This window comes from Anser anser, assembly GCF_964211835.1.
Source record: "Anser anser genome assembly, chromosome: 4".
Classification (NCBI taxonomy): domain Eukaryota; kingdom Metazoa; phylum Chordata; class Aves; order Anseriformes; family Anatidae; genus Anser; species Anser anser.
The window spans coordinates 48,180,173-48,200,507 of record NC_139724.1 but is presented as its reverse complement, the minus strand read 5'-3'; the positions used below and the strand labels follow the sequence as shown (position 1 = coordinate 48,200,507).

Genomic DNA, 20,335 nt, shown 5'->3' with positions numbered 1-20,335 from the left:
TCTTGAGCTTGCAGGCAACATCTATCAAGTGCTCTTCCAGCTGGAGCTGCGTCTCAGAGCCTTGTGCTTTTGACTGAGACTTGTGGAACATGTTTTCCTAGGGATATATGCACATATACATACACAAGTGTGTGTATATAAATATTTATATATGCAAATATATGCATAGGAACAGTGTCATTTGCTACTGCCTGTAGTCACCAGGTAGGCCCCTTGACAGTGCTTTCAGCAAGTGAGCGTGCGCAGGTGACTTCAGTTGGTGGCCATGCAGCCCCCGCGGTGAGACAGCCCTTGTGTGACACCTTCCTGCTGGCTCAGGGCCTGCAGCGGGGTCAGGAAGGTGGTGGCAGTGGGCAGGGCTGGTGAAAGCTGGACGATGTTCAGCTTACTGTCTGAGAGCACGTTGAGGTGTATCCCAGCCGCCGCCGAAGTTCTCATCGCATTGCTGGAGAACGGAAAGCTTGTGGGATGGGATGTCCCTTCGTCGGCTCGTGCAGCGGTGCTTCAGGAGTGGCTGTGCAGAACTTTGTTCAGCGGCCACCTTGCCCTGTGGAGGTTGTGGAAAAAAGAAGTGTGTTCTTGAGCAAAAATTCCTCATAAGGCCAGAAAGCTGCAGGACAAGGTTCTGTTAACATGTAGCTTCTCAACAAACACAAAGTGTTTGGAGTCTGATAGAAAAAATTTCCAAAGTTTGAGTTTTGTTCTGTTTTAGAGGTTTCTCTTTCAGAAACAGACATAATTTTTGCTAGCTTCAAGAACTAAATAGTGTTCTCTACATAAACCAAAGTACTTCTTGTGTTTGCTTTTAGTCTGCCGCTCCAAAAAGCATGCCTGCTACCTCCGTGTCCGCTATCAGGAGATGGTGCTCCTGCAGAGGAAGGACTTCCTTTGTTGCAGGAAGGAGGGAGTTCCTGATACTTGCAAGAAGTGCCCTGTGGTTATCCTAATGAGATGCCAGTGAAATGTGCATGGCAGCAGAACCCGGGGAGAGCAGAAATGGAGCTGGATGGAGAAGGAGCCTGCGTGGGGCAGCAGCAGCCTGTCAGGGTCACAGAAGTTCTCTGAACTCCAATAATGTGCTGGGTTTATTTTAAACATGGTGAGGGTGGGATCAAACTGAGCAGCGAGGAAAAGCTTTTGACGTGGTTCTTCTGTGACAGGACAGGGTTGCTTCAAAATTTCTGGTAAAATAGCGTGTCCGTGTGCTCCTTCACGCATAGCAAAAAAGGGCCCTTACCACTGCTCCACGCAGATGTGCATGTGGATGTTGAGAGCTGACCTTTCATGACTTCATGCTGCTTTTGTGGAGAAGTAGTCCTTTTATTTTTCTTTGTGCTTTGTGTCCTGTTTTTTTGGGCACTGGCTTTGGTGTCTGTTGCACCTCCAGAAGGTTATAAAGCTCCGGGTTGTTTTTGTTGTTGTTGATGGTGGTGACTGATTTTTTTTAGTGTTTTTTTTTTTTTTTTTCCAGGCGAAGATCTGTTTTTTATTAACACTTATTGTGTGCTTGGAACATTTAACAAGGCCTTACTGCTGTCCTTTGGCATGGATTTGCAAGAAAGTTTTATTTCTTATTGCTTGGAGCCTGCTTGCAGGGCATTTGTGCCCTGCTTGGAAGGGGACTGGTCTTACCGCATATTCTGCATATTTTGGTAGCCCCTAAAATGGGTCCTGTTTGCTCATAGGGCTCCCAAACCACAGGGCTCAGAAGGCTCTGCAGTTCCAGGAGGTGTGTAACTTCTGAAGGAAGGCATCTCTGGTGGCAGGTTAACCTGCTTTTGGTAGATACTGCTGACATCTAGGTGACTGCTGGCTGCAGAATTAGAGAGCAGACATGTTGACCAAGGGATCCAGGAGTCAAGTGATTGAGTGTGATGGCTCAGGTAATGCTGAAGGCATGAGTAGTTAATTCACAGCACAAACGAATGCACCTAAATTATTTTCTTGTCTTATGCTAGGTTATCTGAAATGCAAGAAAGCCTGAGCTGTTATTTTAAAGAATACTATCTTGTGGCTGGTTAGCCATTTTGCTGCCAGTTTTTTTTGGTTTTTGTTTTTAAAAAGGGGTTAGCATATGTGTGGGTAGATTGGTCACTGGAAAATAATTTGCACTTGAACCTGTTTATCCAGCTTTGCAAAGAGAGGGCCACATGTCCATCTCGCAGGGCAAGGTCATACAAAGCTGAAAGCAGAACTTGCAGACTTACTTCGAAGTAGAAATAAACTGTCCTTTAGCTGTTTCAGCTTCATTAAGAACAACTTGACATAATCACCAAAGAGTTCTGGAACTGTGCCTTAACGTAGGCAGTGATGCTGGCCTTACAGCCCATCACTGGGCTCACAGCTCTGAGGGCTAGGTTTTCAGAATTTCTCTTTTTATAGACTCAATATTGTATTTAGTTATTAGAGACATTAGTTGCCTAATCGTCCTGATGGTACGGATGAGAAAAGTGTCCATTACTTCCCACATTTCTTCATTCATTTTAGGTTAGTGAAAAGTACAGAAGAATCGTATGTAAATACTGTATCTGAAAAAAGCTTTTATATAGTCATCAGCTTTATAAATACTTGGTTTTGAGTATTTATTTGTATTGAAGTGGAAATTAATGTTAAAACTCATAGCCATCTCTCAGTAGCAGCCAGATTTTAAAGCATTTGTAAGGAAAGTGTTTATCCCTTGCTGTTTTTGTGTGAGTGGCTGTATAACTATAACTACTGCTTCTGGTTCAGTGCCTGTGAGTGTAGGGAGCAATTACTGCCTGCTCCTGTGCATATGCAATCCTTCTGTTGGTGGTGGACTGCTCTGTTTGTCTGAGATTTGACTTTTTAGTTAGGTGGTTAACCAGTTGGAGGAACAATGCTTGGGGTGCTTTTTTGTTTTAGCTGAATATGAAAAAAAAAAAAAAAACCAGCAACAGCAACAAAACCCCTTTTTCAGTCTTGTTGTCTGTATATCTAACGTGCATAACTTTGTTGAGAATATCTTTGTGGATATTGTTTTAGCTTGTCTTCATAGAACTGTTGTCAGCAGTCTGAAAGATGATAAAGGTAGTGGAAGATTCTTCAGCCTTACTTTTTACTAGAGTAAGCAAATAAGATGCTTTGAATTCTGACAACAACGCTGCTTCCTGGTTGGAGTTTCAGGAATGTAATGTGGTGAAGCATAAATTGGAAGTTGAAACTTGTGAAACCTTAAATATGCATAGGGGGAAGAAAAAAGAAAAACCAAACCAGAAAATTTGGCTGTTAGAAATATTTTTGGTAGTTTCAAACATTGCTAGTTTGCTCCTTAATAAGATATCCCCCGAAGTGGGTGATGAAAATCAAAGAAATGACTGTTCAAGACAAAAAAGACACAAGTAATTCAACTTGCTGAGCTTTGTAATGAGTTTATTTTTCAAAGCACTAGGTTTTTAATTGTGCAAAGTTTCTACTGATTTATATAACTGTAGGTGCTATAGAAAGGACATTGAGGCAAGTATTTTAATGAAAAGTGACTTGTGCAATGCAATTGTCCTCTAGTGTGTACTAGTGTATTTCAGTTTGGGTTGTGTTTGATGGAAATACAAGGCAGGAAGAGATTGAGCTGCTACAAGTCTCAAAACTGGGAAGAGAGATGGAGATACTTAGGTTCAATCACTGCAGCACATGATAAAGTGGTTGCATGTATTAATATTTTTGGGAAAAAAGCATTTCTGATTTCTAAAAGGAGAAGAAGGGAACCAGAATAGTCATGGTGTATTTTCTTTTTTTTTTGTATACGTTATGTTGTGTTATGGAAAAATGAGTTGGTTTTGTGCCTTTACTGATATTGATAATAGAACTTTTTTTTTTTTTCTTTCCACTTCCTAAGAATGCTGGTGAAATGCCAGCTCCTCAGTCTGCAATCTCAAGTCTCAGGGCAAAGCAGCTACTCATCACTTCTGGTTGTGTTTCCATATAGCTTCTGACAAGGACGTGTATGTGGCTCCTCCAGATAAAAGCTCAATGAGAGGTTTTTTCTTGAAAGTTTACAGCACTGATGTTTGCTTGTCTTGGTGATTTCAGTGAGAAGTTTGACAAAAGAAACTCCTTGAAAAAGTTCAAAGTGTAATAGTTCAGGGCAGTGCTTGGTAAAGATTGCCGGAATATTGGTGACAATTTTCCTATAAGTATTTATATACCTGTTCATGTTTTGTTCAGAATAGGTCCATTTATCAGAGAGCCCAGAGGCATTTTATACTGGAGATAGTATTTACTAATGGAAAACCATTCAAGGTCACATATCTACTCCTTTGCAAAATGGGGAATAGTTCTGCTTTCATGGCTCTTTCAGGGTTGAAGTATTAGTTAATATTGCCACCTAATGGCAAGAAGAGCAGTTGCCTGAGTTTTTTTTTCGCTACTTTATACCGATTTTTTTTACTTATTCATGACTACTTTACTGCTAGTCATAGAGAATTTTAAGCTTATACACTGCATACCTGCTAAATGATAGGATTCCTTCTCCTATATTCAGACACGTGGGGAGTTTGACTATTATGTTCGGAAGAAATTAAATGGGAGGGATAAATTACACTGGCACAAACTCTGTAACACCGTGTGACACCTGCTGTGGTAAATGGACAGTTTTTTGGAAACAGAAATACCAGTCACCATTCTATGCCTCTGATTCGTATTTAACCATTCTTCTGGATACTAGTTATGTTCAACATTACACTGCATACCTGCTAAATGATAGGATTGTGATTTCTTAAAAATAAATACAATTAATGAGCTTTGGCTGCAAAATTCTAGGTGCAATTATTGGCATTATGATCATTTATAGCATCATAATAGTAGCATTTCCTACTGCACCAGAATTTCACTTACTTCAAAGTATGGTCTAAGGCTTTTTTAAGCTTACAAAACTGGTTTAGAAAAGGCTATAAAACTGGTTAAAAAGATAAGAAATGTTTGTCTTCCAATGGTTAGAATTTTGTGCTTTACCAGAGTATCGTTTTATACTGTTGTTCAAGTATTTGTGCTTAAAGTCTTCTTTTTTTGAGAGAGGACAGTATAAAAATTTTCCAACAACCATGGCGTGCATGTTGGTTAGTGCAATTCCCCAGGCTGGTAGCAGGGGAACTCTGTAGGATCACTTCAGCTCCAGCTGGAGTTTAGCTTTAGACCTCGAGTAACCTAAGGGCACCTGTTAATGTTCTGGGAATACACTATGTAAACTAGCTTTAGCTTAAGCATAATAAATTGGAGAATTTAGACTGCTGTATTAAAATTGGCAGCAATTCTGTTTTGACAGCGTAGCATCTCACTTAGCTAAATGAGCAATTAAATTAAAAAAAAAATAATCTTGAAGAAAGCATCCTGATAAAACTTAGCTTCTTCAGTCATGAATTCTAATGTGCACATTTGCTCAAGCACACGAAGCCTGAATCAAATGATGGGCTTGATACTTGACAAATGCTGCTTTCAGATGCTATCAGGAAACGTGAAGCGTATGCATTTCCATTGGCTACCTGATTATCAGAGTAGTTAATCGCTTTAATTTGCGTATTTCTGTCCTGAGTGTATATCTTAGTTTTTGCACAAGTTAAAAGTTCTCATGGTAATAGTTGGCTTACCATCAGACAGCACTCAATTAAGGAAAGTACAGATTGACATGAGCTCTTCTGTGAGGCAGATTGCTTAAATCTATGGGAAAGCCGCGTGCAGAAACCTTGAGGTGATGTTCATGTAATTTGCTGGAGGCCTTGTGCTGTACTTAAGATGAACAGAAGACAGATAAAAGAGCAGAGTGGTGTTATTTTTTAATTTTTTTTCCCTTTGGCTTGCATGAATGTTTGGAAGTACTTTCTGTGTAGGCTGTTTCACTTTGCTTCTGTGTATAATTATTGTTTGCATGATTCTTCCCTACTGATGAAGAGAAGGAAAAACCTAATACTGGGAAGCTGGGCTTAAATAAATGCCCTGTGGTTTGTGCTGCTGTTGGACTGAGAAGGCTCCTGACTAGACTGGTGGTGGGAACATGCTTAGCTCTTCGCTGCTTGTTTAACATGGATTTAAATAAAAAGGACTACTTTTGGGTTGACTGCTTGAACTGTCGGTGATTTCAGGGTGGATCTTAGTGTCTTCAGTCTATGCTGAGGAGTTGCATGACTTAGTGAACATCTGTAATGACTTTATTCTTATTTTTACTTCTTATAAAATATAGAGAATAAATGTACGTTTATGGAATGAATATTAACCTTTATCGAACACTAGAGGATTTAGAAACTGAAGATAGCAGAGAGTATCTTAACTTTGTTCAGGTTTCTGGATGACTGAAAATACTTCAGGTTTGATACCTGAATACCTAGAGTTTAGGCTAGGCTTTTAAATTTATTTGAATATGACAATGCTTTTAAAATATATTTTGCTTAATGTTGTAGCGGAACTGTAAGGTGCTTATGTTTTTGTCAAGAATACTTAATGTAGGTGAAATGGATGGAGTTTTCAAATCTTAACGTTTTAGTGTTTGTTACTCCTCACTCATTGACCGACATACTTCCTCATTGATTTTTAGCATGTAGGAATGTTGCCTTAGAAGAATAATAAAAGATCGGTTGGCTTCATTGGCTTGTAATTCTTTTTTCCAGGTGGCTTCTCAACTGTGTTCCTGGTACGCACCCATGGTGGGATACGTTGTGCACTGAAACGAATGTATGTTAATAATGTGCCAGACCTCAACATATGCAAGAGAGAAATTACAATTATGGTAAGAAATGCATTATTTGTAACTTGAGAATGTGTTCATTTATAATACACATACATCAACCGTGTCTTTAATGACAAATGCAAATAACTGCCATGTCTATAGTGCTAACTTAAATTCTCAAACCCTCTGTGGGCCACAGTTCTGTGACCTGAATGATACCGCTGGTTACTCACACAAGTAGTGTTATCTTCAGGATGCACAAGCATGTTGTTTTTCCAGTTGGCATCCATTGCGGAGGTAACTGATATGGCAGTAGCTGAAAACTTTGAACTCACTTGTGTGGTCACAGCTTCGATTGGTTTTGAGCTGATGGCCGGCAATAAAGAGAAACTAGAAGATTTTGTCAGGCACATTTGGGTTTATAAAGACAGGGCAAGAGAAAATCTTTTAGTGCCTTTTGGCAGATACTGCGAAAGCTATTTGTCTCCATTTCCATACACTTCTAGTTTAAACATATCTCATCATAGAAGCATCTATTTAATTATCTAATATAAGAGGTCTTTTTATGTTAACTCTAAGTTTTTGTATGAGTAGAAATTGACAACACTAGTATTGTCAGATATGAAATATACATTTCCTTAATTCCTATGTAAAATTACTCAAGTTTTTTTTTTTTTTTTCCCCCCTTGGGGACATCTGCAGTTGTTTGTGTTTTAACTTGGTAGCTCTTCAGACTGTAACTTGTGACTTCTTCCAGCTGTGTTTTTTAATAACTTGAGAAGACTGTTCCTCAGTGTAGACAATTCTTCGTTTAGAGTATTGAGATTGGGAATTTACCTTAGGATGGGCATGGCTAGCCTGATTCTTCTATACCTCCTACATGTCAAGTCTCTAGATATTACTACTTGATAATGTTGTTTCTGAGTACACGCATTTGTGTTGGCAGTGTTGAACAAATAGCACATAAATGCTCTTTATTGAATTACAGTTGCATTGTATTTGATACGTAACAGTCACTGACTGCTGGCAGTGGTGGGCTTCTGTTCTATTTCTGCTACTTGATAAAGAGTAGTGCGTGGTGGGCAGGAGCTCACTTGAAAATCATAAATGGTTGTAATGAGAGCTTGTACTATTTGCTAACACTTTTCTGCGCTCAAGTGTAATGTGCATTTTCTTTTGCAGAAAGAGTTATCTGGGCACAAGAACATTGTCAGCTATTTGGATTGTGCTGTTAACTGTGTAAGTGACAATGTTTGGGAGGTACTCATTCTCATGGAGTACTGTCGAGGTAAGAGACCGCTTTTCTGGTTTTCAGAGGGAATGCAAGGGAAGCATTTGTTTGTGATCACCCGGGATTTTGATGTGGTGTCGTTTCTTTAATTTAAAAGGATAGCCTCCATATCTCAAAACTGGAATCCATTAGTTGTTATTGCTCGTTTGTGTCAGTAGTTAGGCATTGAATTGCTGAACACTGAGAAAATGCAAAAGCCAGTTTCACACAGCTTAGTTGTTAAGTAAAATTAGAAGCAGGGAAATTACTTCTGTAAGTAGAAACTGAAATAGTTCTGTTCTACTGTTTGGTTAAACATGTAGCTAGGACATAGTTTTATAGGAAAGACTGGAAAACTTTGGGCAACTGTTCTGCCACCTATTTTGTGTTTCAGGTCGCTATATTAAAGATTCTTTACTTTTACTTGACATGTGACTTGTTTTAGATGAGCATAGTATTGGTGATTGTGACTGTGAAAATAATAGTCCTGTGTCGTATTTGTTCGTAATGTAGTTGTTTGAAACAATATGTAAAACCAGGTTGTTATAGACCTCCCCCCTCTCCCAACCTTACAAGTGTGTTGGAATAAACCTGCCATGAAGTTGTGTGGGTGAATTTCTCTGCCGTTTGTGGGAGCTCTCTTCAGACTCTGCATCAGTGGCACTCTTTCCTTACCTAGAATTGTTAGAGAAATTAGAGAAGAGCTTTGTGTTAGGGATAGCTTATTGCCACGTAAAGTTTCTGTTCAAACTCACTCCTACACTTTGCTTCTCGGTTTGAATTCTGCTTGCATTGTTTTGAAGCCATGTGGATGTAAACCATCAGATGACTGGGCACTGTTAGTTTTTTCTTGTTCAAAACATCCTTGCGTAGAAGGAACACTCTCCGATGCCCCGTAGATCTTCATCTGTTAGTGTTAAGTGAGCATTGTGATAGGAAGAGACTGGTATGATCTGGTAAAATTACCTCAAGAAACAGGGAAATAATGATTGCCAATCTTAAAAAGAAATTTCTGAAGAGGTTATGTAAGGTCTTTCTCTAAGGGTGGATTCAGGTCCCTTTTTTTCCTTAGTCTCTCCGTAAGACAAAGGAAGGCTGTCTAGATTATGAATTACTTTGAACTCAGTTGGCTGACAGCATGTTGGCTGTGGATCTAAATGCAAGAGGCACTTTTGGGGTAACATCTTTGTGATGGATGATTCCTTCTGTCTGCAACAATTTGTTAGAAGAGTGTCAGTCAGTTTTTTTTTATTTGAGACATAGATTTTTCTGTCTAGGGCCATGTAAGAGTGAAAATTTGGAAGCAATTTAAAAAAGAGCAGTGACGCTGGGAAACTGTGTTGCGTCTTATTTGTTGCCTTTTTGCATGTAAGAAAAATTCTTTCTTCTGTACATGATAGGAATTATTAAAATAAAAACTTCTTTGTTGCTTCTTTAGCCGGGCAGGTTGTGAATCAGATGAATCAGCGCCTGCAGACAGGCTTTACTGAATCCGAAGTAATGAGAATATTTTGTGATACCTGCGAAGCTGTTGCTCGATTGCATCAGTGCAAAACCCCTATAGTTCACCGGGATCTAAAGGTATGGACTTAATAAATAGGAATGTCTAGGTAAAAATTGGCAATACACTCAAAAAGGATTGAGAACGAAGGAAGTATTTCACTAAGACTGACTTCTAGTTAGGGAAGGATTTACTACTGATAAAATTGGAACCAGAGAAACTGAAAGATAGGTCCACTTACTGCTTGATGCTAAGTTCATGGATTGGTTTGCTGGTAATTTTCTTGTTTGTGCACGAGGAAAAGAATGTATAGTAACAATTATGTTGGAAATTAAAGGCATTATTTTAATCTAATGTTGCTGTTTCTGTGTCAACTTCCTTTCAAGGTGGAGAATATATTGTTAAATGATAGTGGAAACTATGTTCTCTGTGATTTTGGCAGTGCCACCAACAAATTTCTTAATCCTCAAAAAGATGGTGTTAATATGGTTGAAGAAGAAATTAAAAAGTAAGTTCACTTTTAAGTGGCCTTTATAAGCAATGATTGTGCTGTGAGGTAACAGGATACATCATTGTGTATCAGATGAAAAGATCTGTGAGCATTGTGCGCATACCATAATAATATTAATTAAATGGTTTGAGCTGAAGAAATGTTCGTGTGGATATAGTAAAACAGTGGAACTATTTGCTAATGTTGCTTTTTCTACTTATCTACATGTTTTTTGCAAGACTGAGACTCAAATAGAATAAAACTGTTGAAAAAAGCACGTGATTTTGAAATTTACATAAGTGAAAAATACATGCGGTGCTGCTGGCCATTTTAGGAGTAGGATATTTTAAATTTTTGCTATTTTAATACAGCTAACTGTAAAAACATGAGAGGGGGAAAAAAAAGTGTACATAAGCATTAGAAGGGATTTACGCAGTCTTATTTAAGCAGTGCTGTTCCATGGCTTTTTTCCTAAGACTGGTCAGAAAAATATTTTAACTCTGTTGCAGGAGTACTCTTGAAAACATGCATTAGTTCAGTTTTGTCCCTTCAGGCTAACTGCTGCAGAGGAATAAACACAGGTTACGTGTTCTCAAGTTATTAAGTGATACATGTGTTCTTTTTTCATCTATGCAAAGTACTTTGCTGGTTTTGTAATTATTTTGAGGTGGTAGTTGTTCAAAGCGTACATACTGTATGTTTCAATAGGAGATGGGGAGTACTCTTGTGGGGCTCAGCCTTTCACATGACTGGTTATTGCAGTATTACAGCAGCATGACTGTTGGTTACCATAGCACATGTACTGGGGAGCTAAATACGAAAACCAAATTTCATCTGACTTCAAATTATCATCCATAATAATAAATATTGTATTGCTATTGTAAATCTTTGTGATGCTATAAATGAAATAAATGATTTGCATTGCTTAGGATAATTTTGGGTGTCTACTGGAAATGTGTGTGTGAACATTGTGTGCATGGTCAGTTACTAGAAAAGAGATGCTAGAAAAGGCACTTCGGTTTGGCATGCTTTTCATCTGCGTCCTCTTTCATTTATGTGCTGCTAGGTATACAACACTGTCGTACAGAGCTCCTGAAATGATCAATCTTTACGGAGGGAAACCAATTACTACCAAGGCAGATATCTGGGTAAGCAAAAAATAAAATCAGTTATTATGAAATATGTAACTAATTAAGGGGTGTAATGGTTAAAAGTGACATTGAAAAGCTGAAAAACTAATTACTTTAAGTGAAATCTATAATGCAACTATATCACGTAGAATAGAATAGAGGTATCTTTTTGGTGTTTAAGTTTTCTGGAATTAAAATTAATGCAATGTGTGATGATCATTTAGATTGGGGATATAGGAAGTGGTTAAGACCCCCCCCGCCCTTTTTTTGTTGGCTCATTTTGCTGCTTGATAGTTGCCAGTGATTTCATGTGGAAACCTGTTGACAGCATGACAAGGAAATGTGTTTTTATTAGGTGATGTGCTTAAGAGCCATTACAGTGAAGTAAATAAAGAGTAAATTCAGCAGAAACACCAGTGGTATCTCTGGGTGATACAGGAATGTGAATGTAGCTCTTGGGGTAGGTTCTAGTTTTGGTAGCTTCTTGTCTAACATACAAGTCAGTGGGAAAGAAAGCCTTTTTAGAGCAGCTTTATATATCAGCTTGTCACATCAACAGTGTTTCATAATGCAGCTACTACATAACTGTGTAAGCATCAGCTGTAGCTAGGATGCAATTAGTTTCTTGTTGGTGCTTCTTTGTTGTGTAAATGGCTTACTCTCATCCTTTTTTGGTGCCTGTATTTGTTTTTACAGGCACTTGGCTGCTTGCTGTATAAACTTTGTTTCTTTTCACTTCCCTTTGGAGAAAGTCAAGTTGCTATTTGTGATGGAAGTTTTACCATTCCGGACAATTCCAGATACACTCATGGTATACACTGTTTGATAAGTAAGTATCTGGGCAGCACAACAATTCTTTTGCCCTGTAAATCAAATAAAACATGGAAGATGCTACTGGTGTAGATGAGGGACTTGAATATATGGGGCAGACTGGCTGGGTTCTTGAGTGAGTTGTGGGGGTTGCTCTTGGCTACCGTCTGTCTTGCAACTCTTGCCCTTGAAATGAGGCACCCCTTCACGTAACAGGGCTGTGCCACCAGGTACAGAATTGAGAAGCTGGCCTACAAGGAGCTTAGCAAACCTGGAGCAAACTTCTTAGAAAATGCACCAAAGAGAACCTAGTCAATCAAGTACAAACAAGTCTTTCTCCTGAGAAGGTTCTCCAATCACCTACTGTGTTTTAGGCATTGAATGGATGAGTTGGTTACTTGAGAGTTTAAATAACAGAAGAAAGCACTTCAGAGATCTGCCAAATAAATGGTATATGTCAACTCAGAAAAGCTTTCTGGTCTCTTTGGGAGGCATGTATTTTTTGTCAAGGGTGGTTTTAAACCACAAACACAGAAAGGTAATGAAAAGAGTAGCTCTTGATTTATTCATGGTCTCTTTTTGCTCTTCTGTACATTTTATCTATGGGATGTCAGATGAATAGTATTTTCTATCCAAAAAAGAAAATTGGAATAGCTAGATGAATTTGTAGTGCAAACTGTGTGTAGGTACATATATGTACAGAAACAAATTGCACTGGAGAGATTTTTATAGTAGTTTTATGGTTTGTAACTGAATACAAATCTGATCAAGTTTGTGTGCAACCCAGAGGGCTGGACAAGAACTTTGGCAAAGGTTTGAAAGCATGGAGAGGTATGGAGGAAAATTTTGGGGAATAACAAGTTCTAGTGGTTTGTCTATTACCTGAATATAGGGATATTGGGTCGAAAAATTACAGCAATAGTGAGTATTTTCAGTTGTGTGTCTCAACTTTGAACAGATTAACTTGAAAGAGTATGTCTGGCACAATGTGAAAAATTCAGGCCATTGGAATAGGTGCTCTTAAAATCTGTCTTCAATGTGTAGAACACACAATTTATGCTCTTAAATAAAAAGAAATAGCAAATTCAGAATGTGCTTTTGAGGTTGTATTCATTAGTGAGAAATAGCAGGTACCAAGCCTTCTGCAAATACTGACAAAATGAGCTAATTTTCAAGTGATTAAATAGCTTTCTCTGTGTTAGACAGTGTTACCTTAAGAAGAATACAGGTTGGAAGTGTGTCTCCTTACAAGCATGATCTGTGATTTATAAGGTTTCAGTTAACTGTTGTGCAAAGATAAGCATTAGTTCCTGGCATGAAGTATATGTGGGTGGGGAAGAATTTCGTAACGTAAACTTCCCTTCTGTCCTTTTGGAATGGAAGCTACAGAAAACTGCAGCTGATCATAAAAAGTATTTCAGGGACTTCTGACTTCATTTTAGTTTTTTTACAAGTGGAAAAAAAGAACAGCGACGAGCTGAACATTGTCTACCTTATAAGCCCAGCACTTCAGAATCAAGTGGCAGGAGTCACCTCTCAGACTGCTCTGTTGCCACGTCATGGTGCTGTCACAGTTAATTCAAATCAACTTTATGTTATAAAAACCCAATTAAAAATAGAATTTGTTGTGAACTATTTTGGTCATGAGATAATGGCTTTGAATAAAACCATAAGATCTGCCTACAATTATATTATTACAGAAAGTGGTTACTTCATCTTATACAAAACCTTTTTTACAGTTGGTTATACTACTGAACAGTTTTGGAAATGTAGCTTCTATTTCCTCATCAGAAATAGTAACTTAAACTTTCTTAGGTTCTTAATTATCTTCACAGCTGAATATCTTCTAGAGGATTTGCTTGCCTAGAAAAAAAAAATTTCACTGCTTAGGTAGGCTTCTCAGTCATTTAGCCAAGATTTCCTGATTACCTACTCAGCATCCTTTTGTAAACAAAATAAACTAACTTTTATTTGTTTGGCAGATGTCAGATGTTCTGATAAGGGAAAATAGTATTTGGGAGTTACATGAGAAATCCAGTGTCTTGTGAGGAACAAGTCCTTTTGTCTATGCAACTAGATTTTTTCAATATTTCAGTGTACGTAGCCTAGTAAACCTACCAAACAAAAGATGATGTAGAACCTTAGCCTGATGTAGACAGAGACGTACCTGTCAGTCTCCTGTAAGCTTCACTGAGTTTTGCATTAACGCTAGAAAATTCTAGTATTATTCATGTTTTTCTGTTGCTAGTTTCAAGTTAGTATGTCTGAGCTATCTTTTCCACAGCTGATAGTCAAAATACCAAACAGCTTGCATCTATATCAATAATATTTGACCCCCAAAACTATATTTTACCAGACAATAAGCATTGAAACAAGAGCATAATGATTCCTTTGGGGGAAAGCTTAGTTGGTAGAATAGCTGAATTACTTTGTTCTTGCTGGTAGTAAACTAACTCAGTAGGCTGTTTGCTGTCAAACAATGACAATTTGGTCTTACCAATTTTACAGGATATATGCTTGAACCAGATCAAGAACAGAGACCTGATATCTTTCAAGTATCTTACTTTGCCTTTAAACTTGCCAAAAAGGATTGTCCAGTGTCCAACATTAATGTAAGTAGTCTTTGATTTTTTTGTGGTTTTAAAGGATTTCGAAGGTCTTCTATAGCACTGGGAAAAAACTAGCAAATCAGCTGAGAAAGAAGATTTCAGTTTCTTATTAACCTTGTTCCTAAATTTAAAACATGGAGCAAAATATGTTTCCCGTTGATACTGTGTACATGTAATGTTATATCTCTAAACAAAATACTTGGGAATTTTGAGGGCATAGCTCCATGAATTGCATTGATACTGCACCAGTACCTGACTTGTGCTTTGAACTTGTACAAGTTTTATGTTTAATACAATTAATATCAAGTACGCTGTAGAACTTATTGACAGTAGAAAATCTTTGTTGTGTCAAGAGCATTTGGGTTTGTTCTGGATAATCCCTTCATTCTTTTTAATCAGCCTTAACCGTAATATTAATTGGAAGGGCTACAGTGAACTGAAAGTAAAACAGAATAGTGCCTTGGTTTGCCTGCTTTCCTGACCTTGATTTGCATGAGAGGTTGAGCTCTGTTTGAAACTCTGAACCTTCTCTCAAAGATGATCTAATTGATGGACTAAGCTACTGTGTCATAGAATTGGAGGACACATAATGTTCTATGTTATAAAGAGACTCCCAAGATAGGCATTAGGATGTTAGGAAAAATTAATTTTGAAGCACATGTCAATTACAGTAAACTCTGTCTTCAGAGGCAGGTGAATGAATTTAACTGAGATGCCTTTGAAATCTAAAACCACTGATCTTTGGTCCTGTAGAAGAAGGTGTTCAGTAATGTGTGTTGCTTTTCGGAAACTTAGCATAGGCTTTGCATTTTTCGATTGTTTTTTAAAATTAAAAAAAAATGAATCAGAAAACCGTGGAGTCATTGCTGTTTGTAGGCAAAGGCTAAATTTCAAGTGTTATGAATGGTTTTACATAAGGTTGTTGCAGAGTGCAGTTAGGTGGTGCAATACTTATAGTTTCTCTTTTGTACTGAGATAAAAGCAAGTGGATAGCTTTATCTTGATGTAACATACACTTGAGAATTTACTATGTTACATGTTGTAAGAGCAGTTTCAACTTATTCAAGTGACTCATATGTCAGTTTCTTGGATTCTTTTTCCTGTTGGGAAGCAATTACTTCCTTCCTTGGCCTTTTGCCTTGTCACAGACATGTAAAAGTGCTTGGTGTATTTTTACCAAGTGAAGCTGGTTTGTGTGTTTCCCTCCAACGCTCAGACACTTCTCTACTCTGACAGCAGTAAAAGTAGGAGTTTACACCCTGTTTTCTCTTGCTACTGATTTCCTCTGGTAGTGCTCGCCTCTCTGGCACCCACTGCTGTCTCAAATAAAGAAGGAGCACAGCACACTGCTGTCTCAAAAAGAGAAGAAGCACAAAAATGTGCACCTGGACATCCCTAATCTTAGCCGTCAAAGTTCATGAGAATGTAAGAATCACCACTGTAGGTTAGAGCAGAAGTGGGGTGAGTCCAGTATGCTGTCTGTGACAGCAGCCTCTTTTTTCAGGGGGAAGTCAGAGGTGGGCTTCTCTTTTGCCAATTTCTTTCTTGACTAATTCTGGTACCTGAGGTAGTCTTCAGAAGTAGTATTGTAAAATCGATAACTCTTGGTTATAATGTTTGTGACCAGAGTTAGATTTGCTTTCCTTACTGTATGTGAAGATTACACTTGTATAATTTCATATTTTCTGTCTCCCTTCCCCAAAATAGCCGTTTTCCTTGGTTAAATGCAGCTTTGGTGAAAAGTAATTAATTCAGAAATTAAATTGAGAGGTTCTTTAAGCTTTGAAGTGGCAGATGAGAACTGCGAAAGGATATTCTGAAGAAAGGTAGTTAGTTCTGCAAACGGCAAGAGGAGTGTTGAAGTTGGCTCAAATATACTGGTGGAGACCAGCTGTTGGGAAGATCCCGGTTCCTGACTGGGTATATTTAGTCCCTTTCTGGACAGATGAGGATTTTGAAACAGATACTTGAAGGCCAGAGAGGAGAAATGACTTGCAGTTGCATACTGGCTGTAACTTCACTGGTGGAAAGCTGCAGGATGTGGTCCTTCATTTTCTGATGTCCATAAGCTGTGGTGTCAGAAATGCCAGCAGGATCAACCAAATTGTTGGTGCTCTGGTAAACTAGCAGGGAGGATGGTGACTATGTGGATTTGTAGTGCCTTTATCTGCCACTATTGTCATTGAGCATTTGGGACTTAGGAAAAAGGAAATTTTGACCTTGCACAGGTGGAAAAGGCAAGCTTGGCTTTGCACACTTGGCAGAGGTAGGGGAAGGTAGGACATTGAAGACAAGTTTATCGTTATTGTTGGGCCCAGGATCTTGCTGTGTGCCTGCTGTTACTGAGGTGGGATTGCATTTCCAGATTGCATTGGTGGAGGAATGTTTTTCAGTGTGATTCAAACACAGTATGAAAGAAGTGCACTGGTTTATAATTATTCGCAGTATTTTTGTCTCTGTCTAGAGAAGTGGGCTAGTATCAGAAAGCAGAATGAATTTATATGTGATTAGGCTGTGATTTGTGAAAGGGTATTAGTTCAAGGACCATAGAAACTTAGGTGCTGTGTGGGTTTTGCATTGCAGTGGAAGAGCTATATGGGCTAAAAAAACCTACTGTTGATTTAGTCTGTGTTTAGGCTTTGCTTTAATTTTTAAACTCAAGGATAAAATTCATCTTTATTTTGTGCAGTTACAAGAAAACATTTGGAGAAAATGTTTTACCTCATTGTTGGTAGCCGGTAAGGTATAAGTGAACTGAAGTAGTTGATATAATAGTAAGTCAGACTAGTAATATCTCCATTTTTTACTTTTGTAACAGATAACGGGACATAGAAATAGTGTTAAGCAAAATCTCTTTCAATTTACAGCCATGTGACTGAGTTCTGCATAAAACCTTGTAGCATGAAAAACTTGAAACCAAGTATTCCTCTTCAATTTGTAATGATTTTTTTCTTTCAGGATTTCGGTTTTTTAATTTATTAAAATTTATTTTTCCCAAGAATTCTCCTGTCCCTTCAACTCTTCCTGAACCCATGACAGCTAGTGAGGCAGCTGCTAGAAAAAGCCAAATAAAAGCAAGGTGAGCAGATGACGTGGCTTTACTTTGTTTACTTTATTTGTTAATGTTGTTAAGCTGCACATTTGTCTGAAACTTGTTTTCATGTGCTTCCTAATAAAAATGATCTGAGTAGTTCTTTAGAATAGATAAACTGTGTTTATAAGTGCTTCAGATCTCTTTGCGGATTCCATTCCTTTGTTTTTGATGGTTTTGAGAATCTGCTGAGAGAAACTGAGATCCTATTTTGTGATGGTATAGGTAAGTACTAGCAGTCTGTTCCTTATTTGCTTAATTTTATTCTACTGTCATGAGTGAATTTTGAAATAGATTTCAGTGGGGGGTGAGAATAATATGGTACAATTAAACTGTTGTGTGGAGTGTTATTTAAATGTACAATCATCTCATTCATTGTTTGAAGGAAAGTGGACTTGTATACAAAAATTCAGATTTCTATACCAAAACATTGCCTTGTTTGTACTTTTAAGTAAAAACAGAAACAAAACATTGAGTGTTTATTCATGCTTTTTAATTCTGCAGTGGTATATGCTGTGTGCTTAATACTAAAACTGTAGGAATTCCTTACGCTTTTATTCCTTGTTAATGAAGTTTTTCAAGTTCTGAACCTACAAATGTGTGGCTTAATTACGTAGATGTCCAGCTATAATTATCAGCAACTTCATTAGCGTATCATGAATGAGAAGCAAACGAATGGGCTCGTTTAAGCCATGTTTTGAGCTGTGTAGATGCGTGTGTTGTTTTAAGGTAATGATTGCTTTTGCTGGCTCTACTGTCAGTTGGTAACATGCAGTGGTGGGCCAGCATAGAATACTGATGGCATAATGTTTTTAACTCTGACTGCTAGATGCTAGCAGGGAAACTCATAGTTCTTCCTAAGTCATGTGTTTCTGATGGCTTAAGTTACAGAAGGTTAAGGCAGATAGATGTCTCAATATAATATGGTAGGAACTAATATGAGGTGTTAGATACTGGAGCTCAGCTGGTGAATTAGTATTTTTAAGCAGTTGGATAATTTTAAGAAATGCTTATACTGTAACCTGACAGTGAGATTAAACTCCAAAATCCTTTTTTGAGCATCTTCTTTACCCTGGGGGAATATTATACAGGTCTGAAGTACTGCAGGGTAGACACAAATATTTAGAGAAGTTTGAGTGAAACAACTACTAGAGGTTAAATCTCTTTTGAAAGTAGAAATGAATTGACTTAACAGATAAGATTTTTCTTAATCTTATTTCCTGTATATATAAACAGTAATCATATCTCTAGTCACAGGATTGCTGCCTCGAGCTTTGCAGATAATTTTTAATTACTACTGTGAACTAAGGAAAGCTTGCACAGATAAATTTAATCAAGTGCTTTGGTCTCCTTGGGAATAATCCTGTTGCATGGCTCCTTCTTAAGGTGTTGTGCAGCAGTGCTATCTTCTATGGCTGCAGTGGGTGGTGAGAGGAATTGTAAAAACAAATTTTAAGCTGTTTAAATGCAGTTCATAAGTACAGTACCACATGATTGAGATGCAATTGAACTATAAAGAGAAAGGTATCTAATTTGAAGAAGAAGCAATCATTTTAATGAAGTTTCTTCTGTGGAAATCTTGTTTCAGAATAACAGATACTGTTGGACCAACAGAAACCTCAATTGCACCGCGACAGAGACCAAAGGCCAATTCAAGCACTGCCACTTCCAGTGTTCTGACGATCCAGAGCTCAGCAACTCCAGTCAAAGTACAAGTTCCTGGTGCATTTGGTAATCGTGGGCAAAAAGGTATCTTACTCAAGTTTTAAGGACTGACTGAAACAAATGAAGACTTGAATTTGTTTCCCTCCTTAAACTAGTAAGGATAACCTTTGAAACTTAATTTCACTTCATTTTTTTTGTCAAAAAAGACCACCACAAATCTTCATCCCTTGTGGATGACTCTAAATGTTCAAGTGGTAAGTTTGAGTAGGTGCCACAAAAACTAAATGCAAATAGTTAAGTCAAGGTATTTTTTTTTCCAATGTATATAACACTGATTTTATTTAGACTAACTTTCCCGCTGCGGACTTTGGGATAGAAGTTCATGCTCAGTTTTGACTACCAAGTAGTTCAGTGCAAGCAGTGAACTCTTTGGTAATCAGATACAGCTTTAATTCTCTTAGGAAAATTGCATTTCCTGTGCCTGAGTAAGTTACGAGATAGTAATAAAATGGTGCTGATATTGGTAGGCTGGCATCATGTAAAAACTTGACTCTTCTAATGATTGACCAGAGCATTTCACATTGTACTGTTGGTGCAACAGGGAGGCAACAGAGCTGTAATTGAGATAAAATCATGTGGCATTTTCAATAAATCCTTTCTGAGGATCTTTACCTCATTCAAAGAGAGTTAGGGCTGTACTAATCACTGAAATAGTTTTAATTTAATTTTGAGTACTTCCCTAATTGCACTCTGTGATCTTACGTGTTTTTGCATGAAGTACACGTTTTGACTGCTAAGTTGTGGTTTATCCTGGCAGGCGGCTAACTACCACACGGCCTTTTGCTCCTCCCCCCTCTGCACTGGGATGGGGAGAAGAGGGTTAAAAACTCGTGGGTTGAGATAAAAACAGTTTAATAGGACAGGAAAGGAAAATAATAATAGTAATCTTAATGATAAAAGAATATACAAAGCAAGTGATGCACAGCGCAATTGCTTACCACTGGTGCCCAGACACCCCACAAGCAGCAGCCCCTCCAATTTTATTGTTCAGCTCAATACCACATGATATGGAATATCCCCTTGGCCAGTTTGGGTC

General features: G+C 38.0%; 1 protein-coding gene across 3 annotated transcripts in view; it reads left to right on the top strand.

Annotated features, from left to right (window-relative positions):
• BMP2K (BMP2 inducible kinase) overlaps positions 1-20,335 on the top strand; it is a 105,467-nt gene that overhangs the window by 57,405 nt on the left and 27,727 nt on the right. For all 3 annotated transcript variants that reach the window (XM_083836052.1, XM_083836051.1, XM_083836050.1), the window contains exons 2-10: positions 6,615-6,733; positions 7,856-7,961; positions 9,382-9,524; positions 9,831-9,952; positions 11,001-11,082; positions 11,761-11,893; positions 14,383-14,486; positions 17,483-17,562; positions 19,163-19,323. In XM_083836052.1, coding sequence (XP_083692178.1) covers positions 6,615-6,733; positions 7,856-7,961; positions 9,382-9,524; positions 9,831-9,952; positions 11,001-11,082; positions 11,761-11,893; positions 14,383-14,486; positions 17,483-17,562; positions 19,163-19,323 — 1,050 coding nt within the window. The remainder of the gene's footprint in view (positions 1-6,614; positions 6,734-7,855; positions 7,962-9,381; positions 9,525-9,830; positions 9,953-11,000; positions 11,083-11,760; positions 11,894-14,382; positions 14,487-17,482; positions 17,563-19,162; positions 19,324-20,335) is intronic.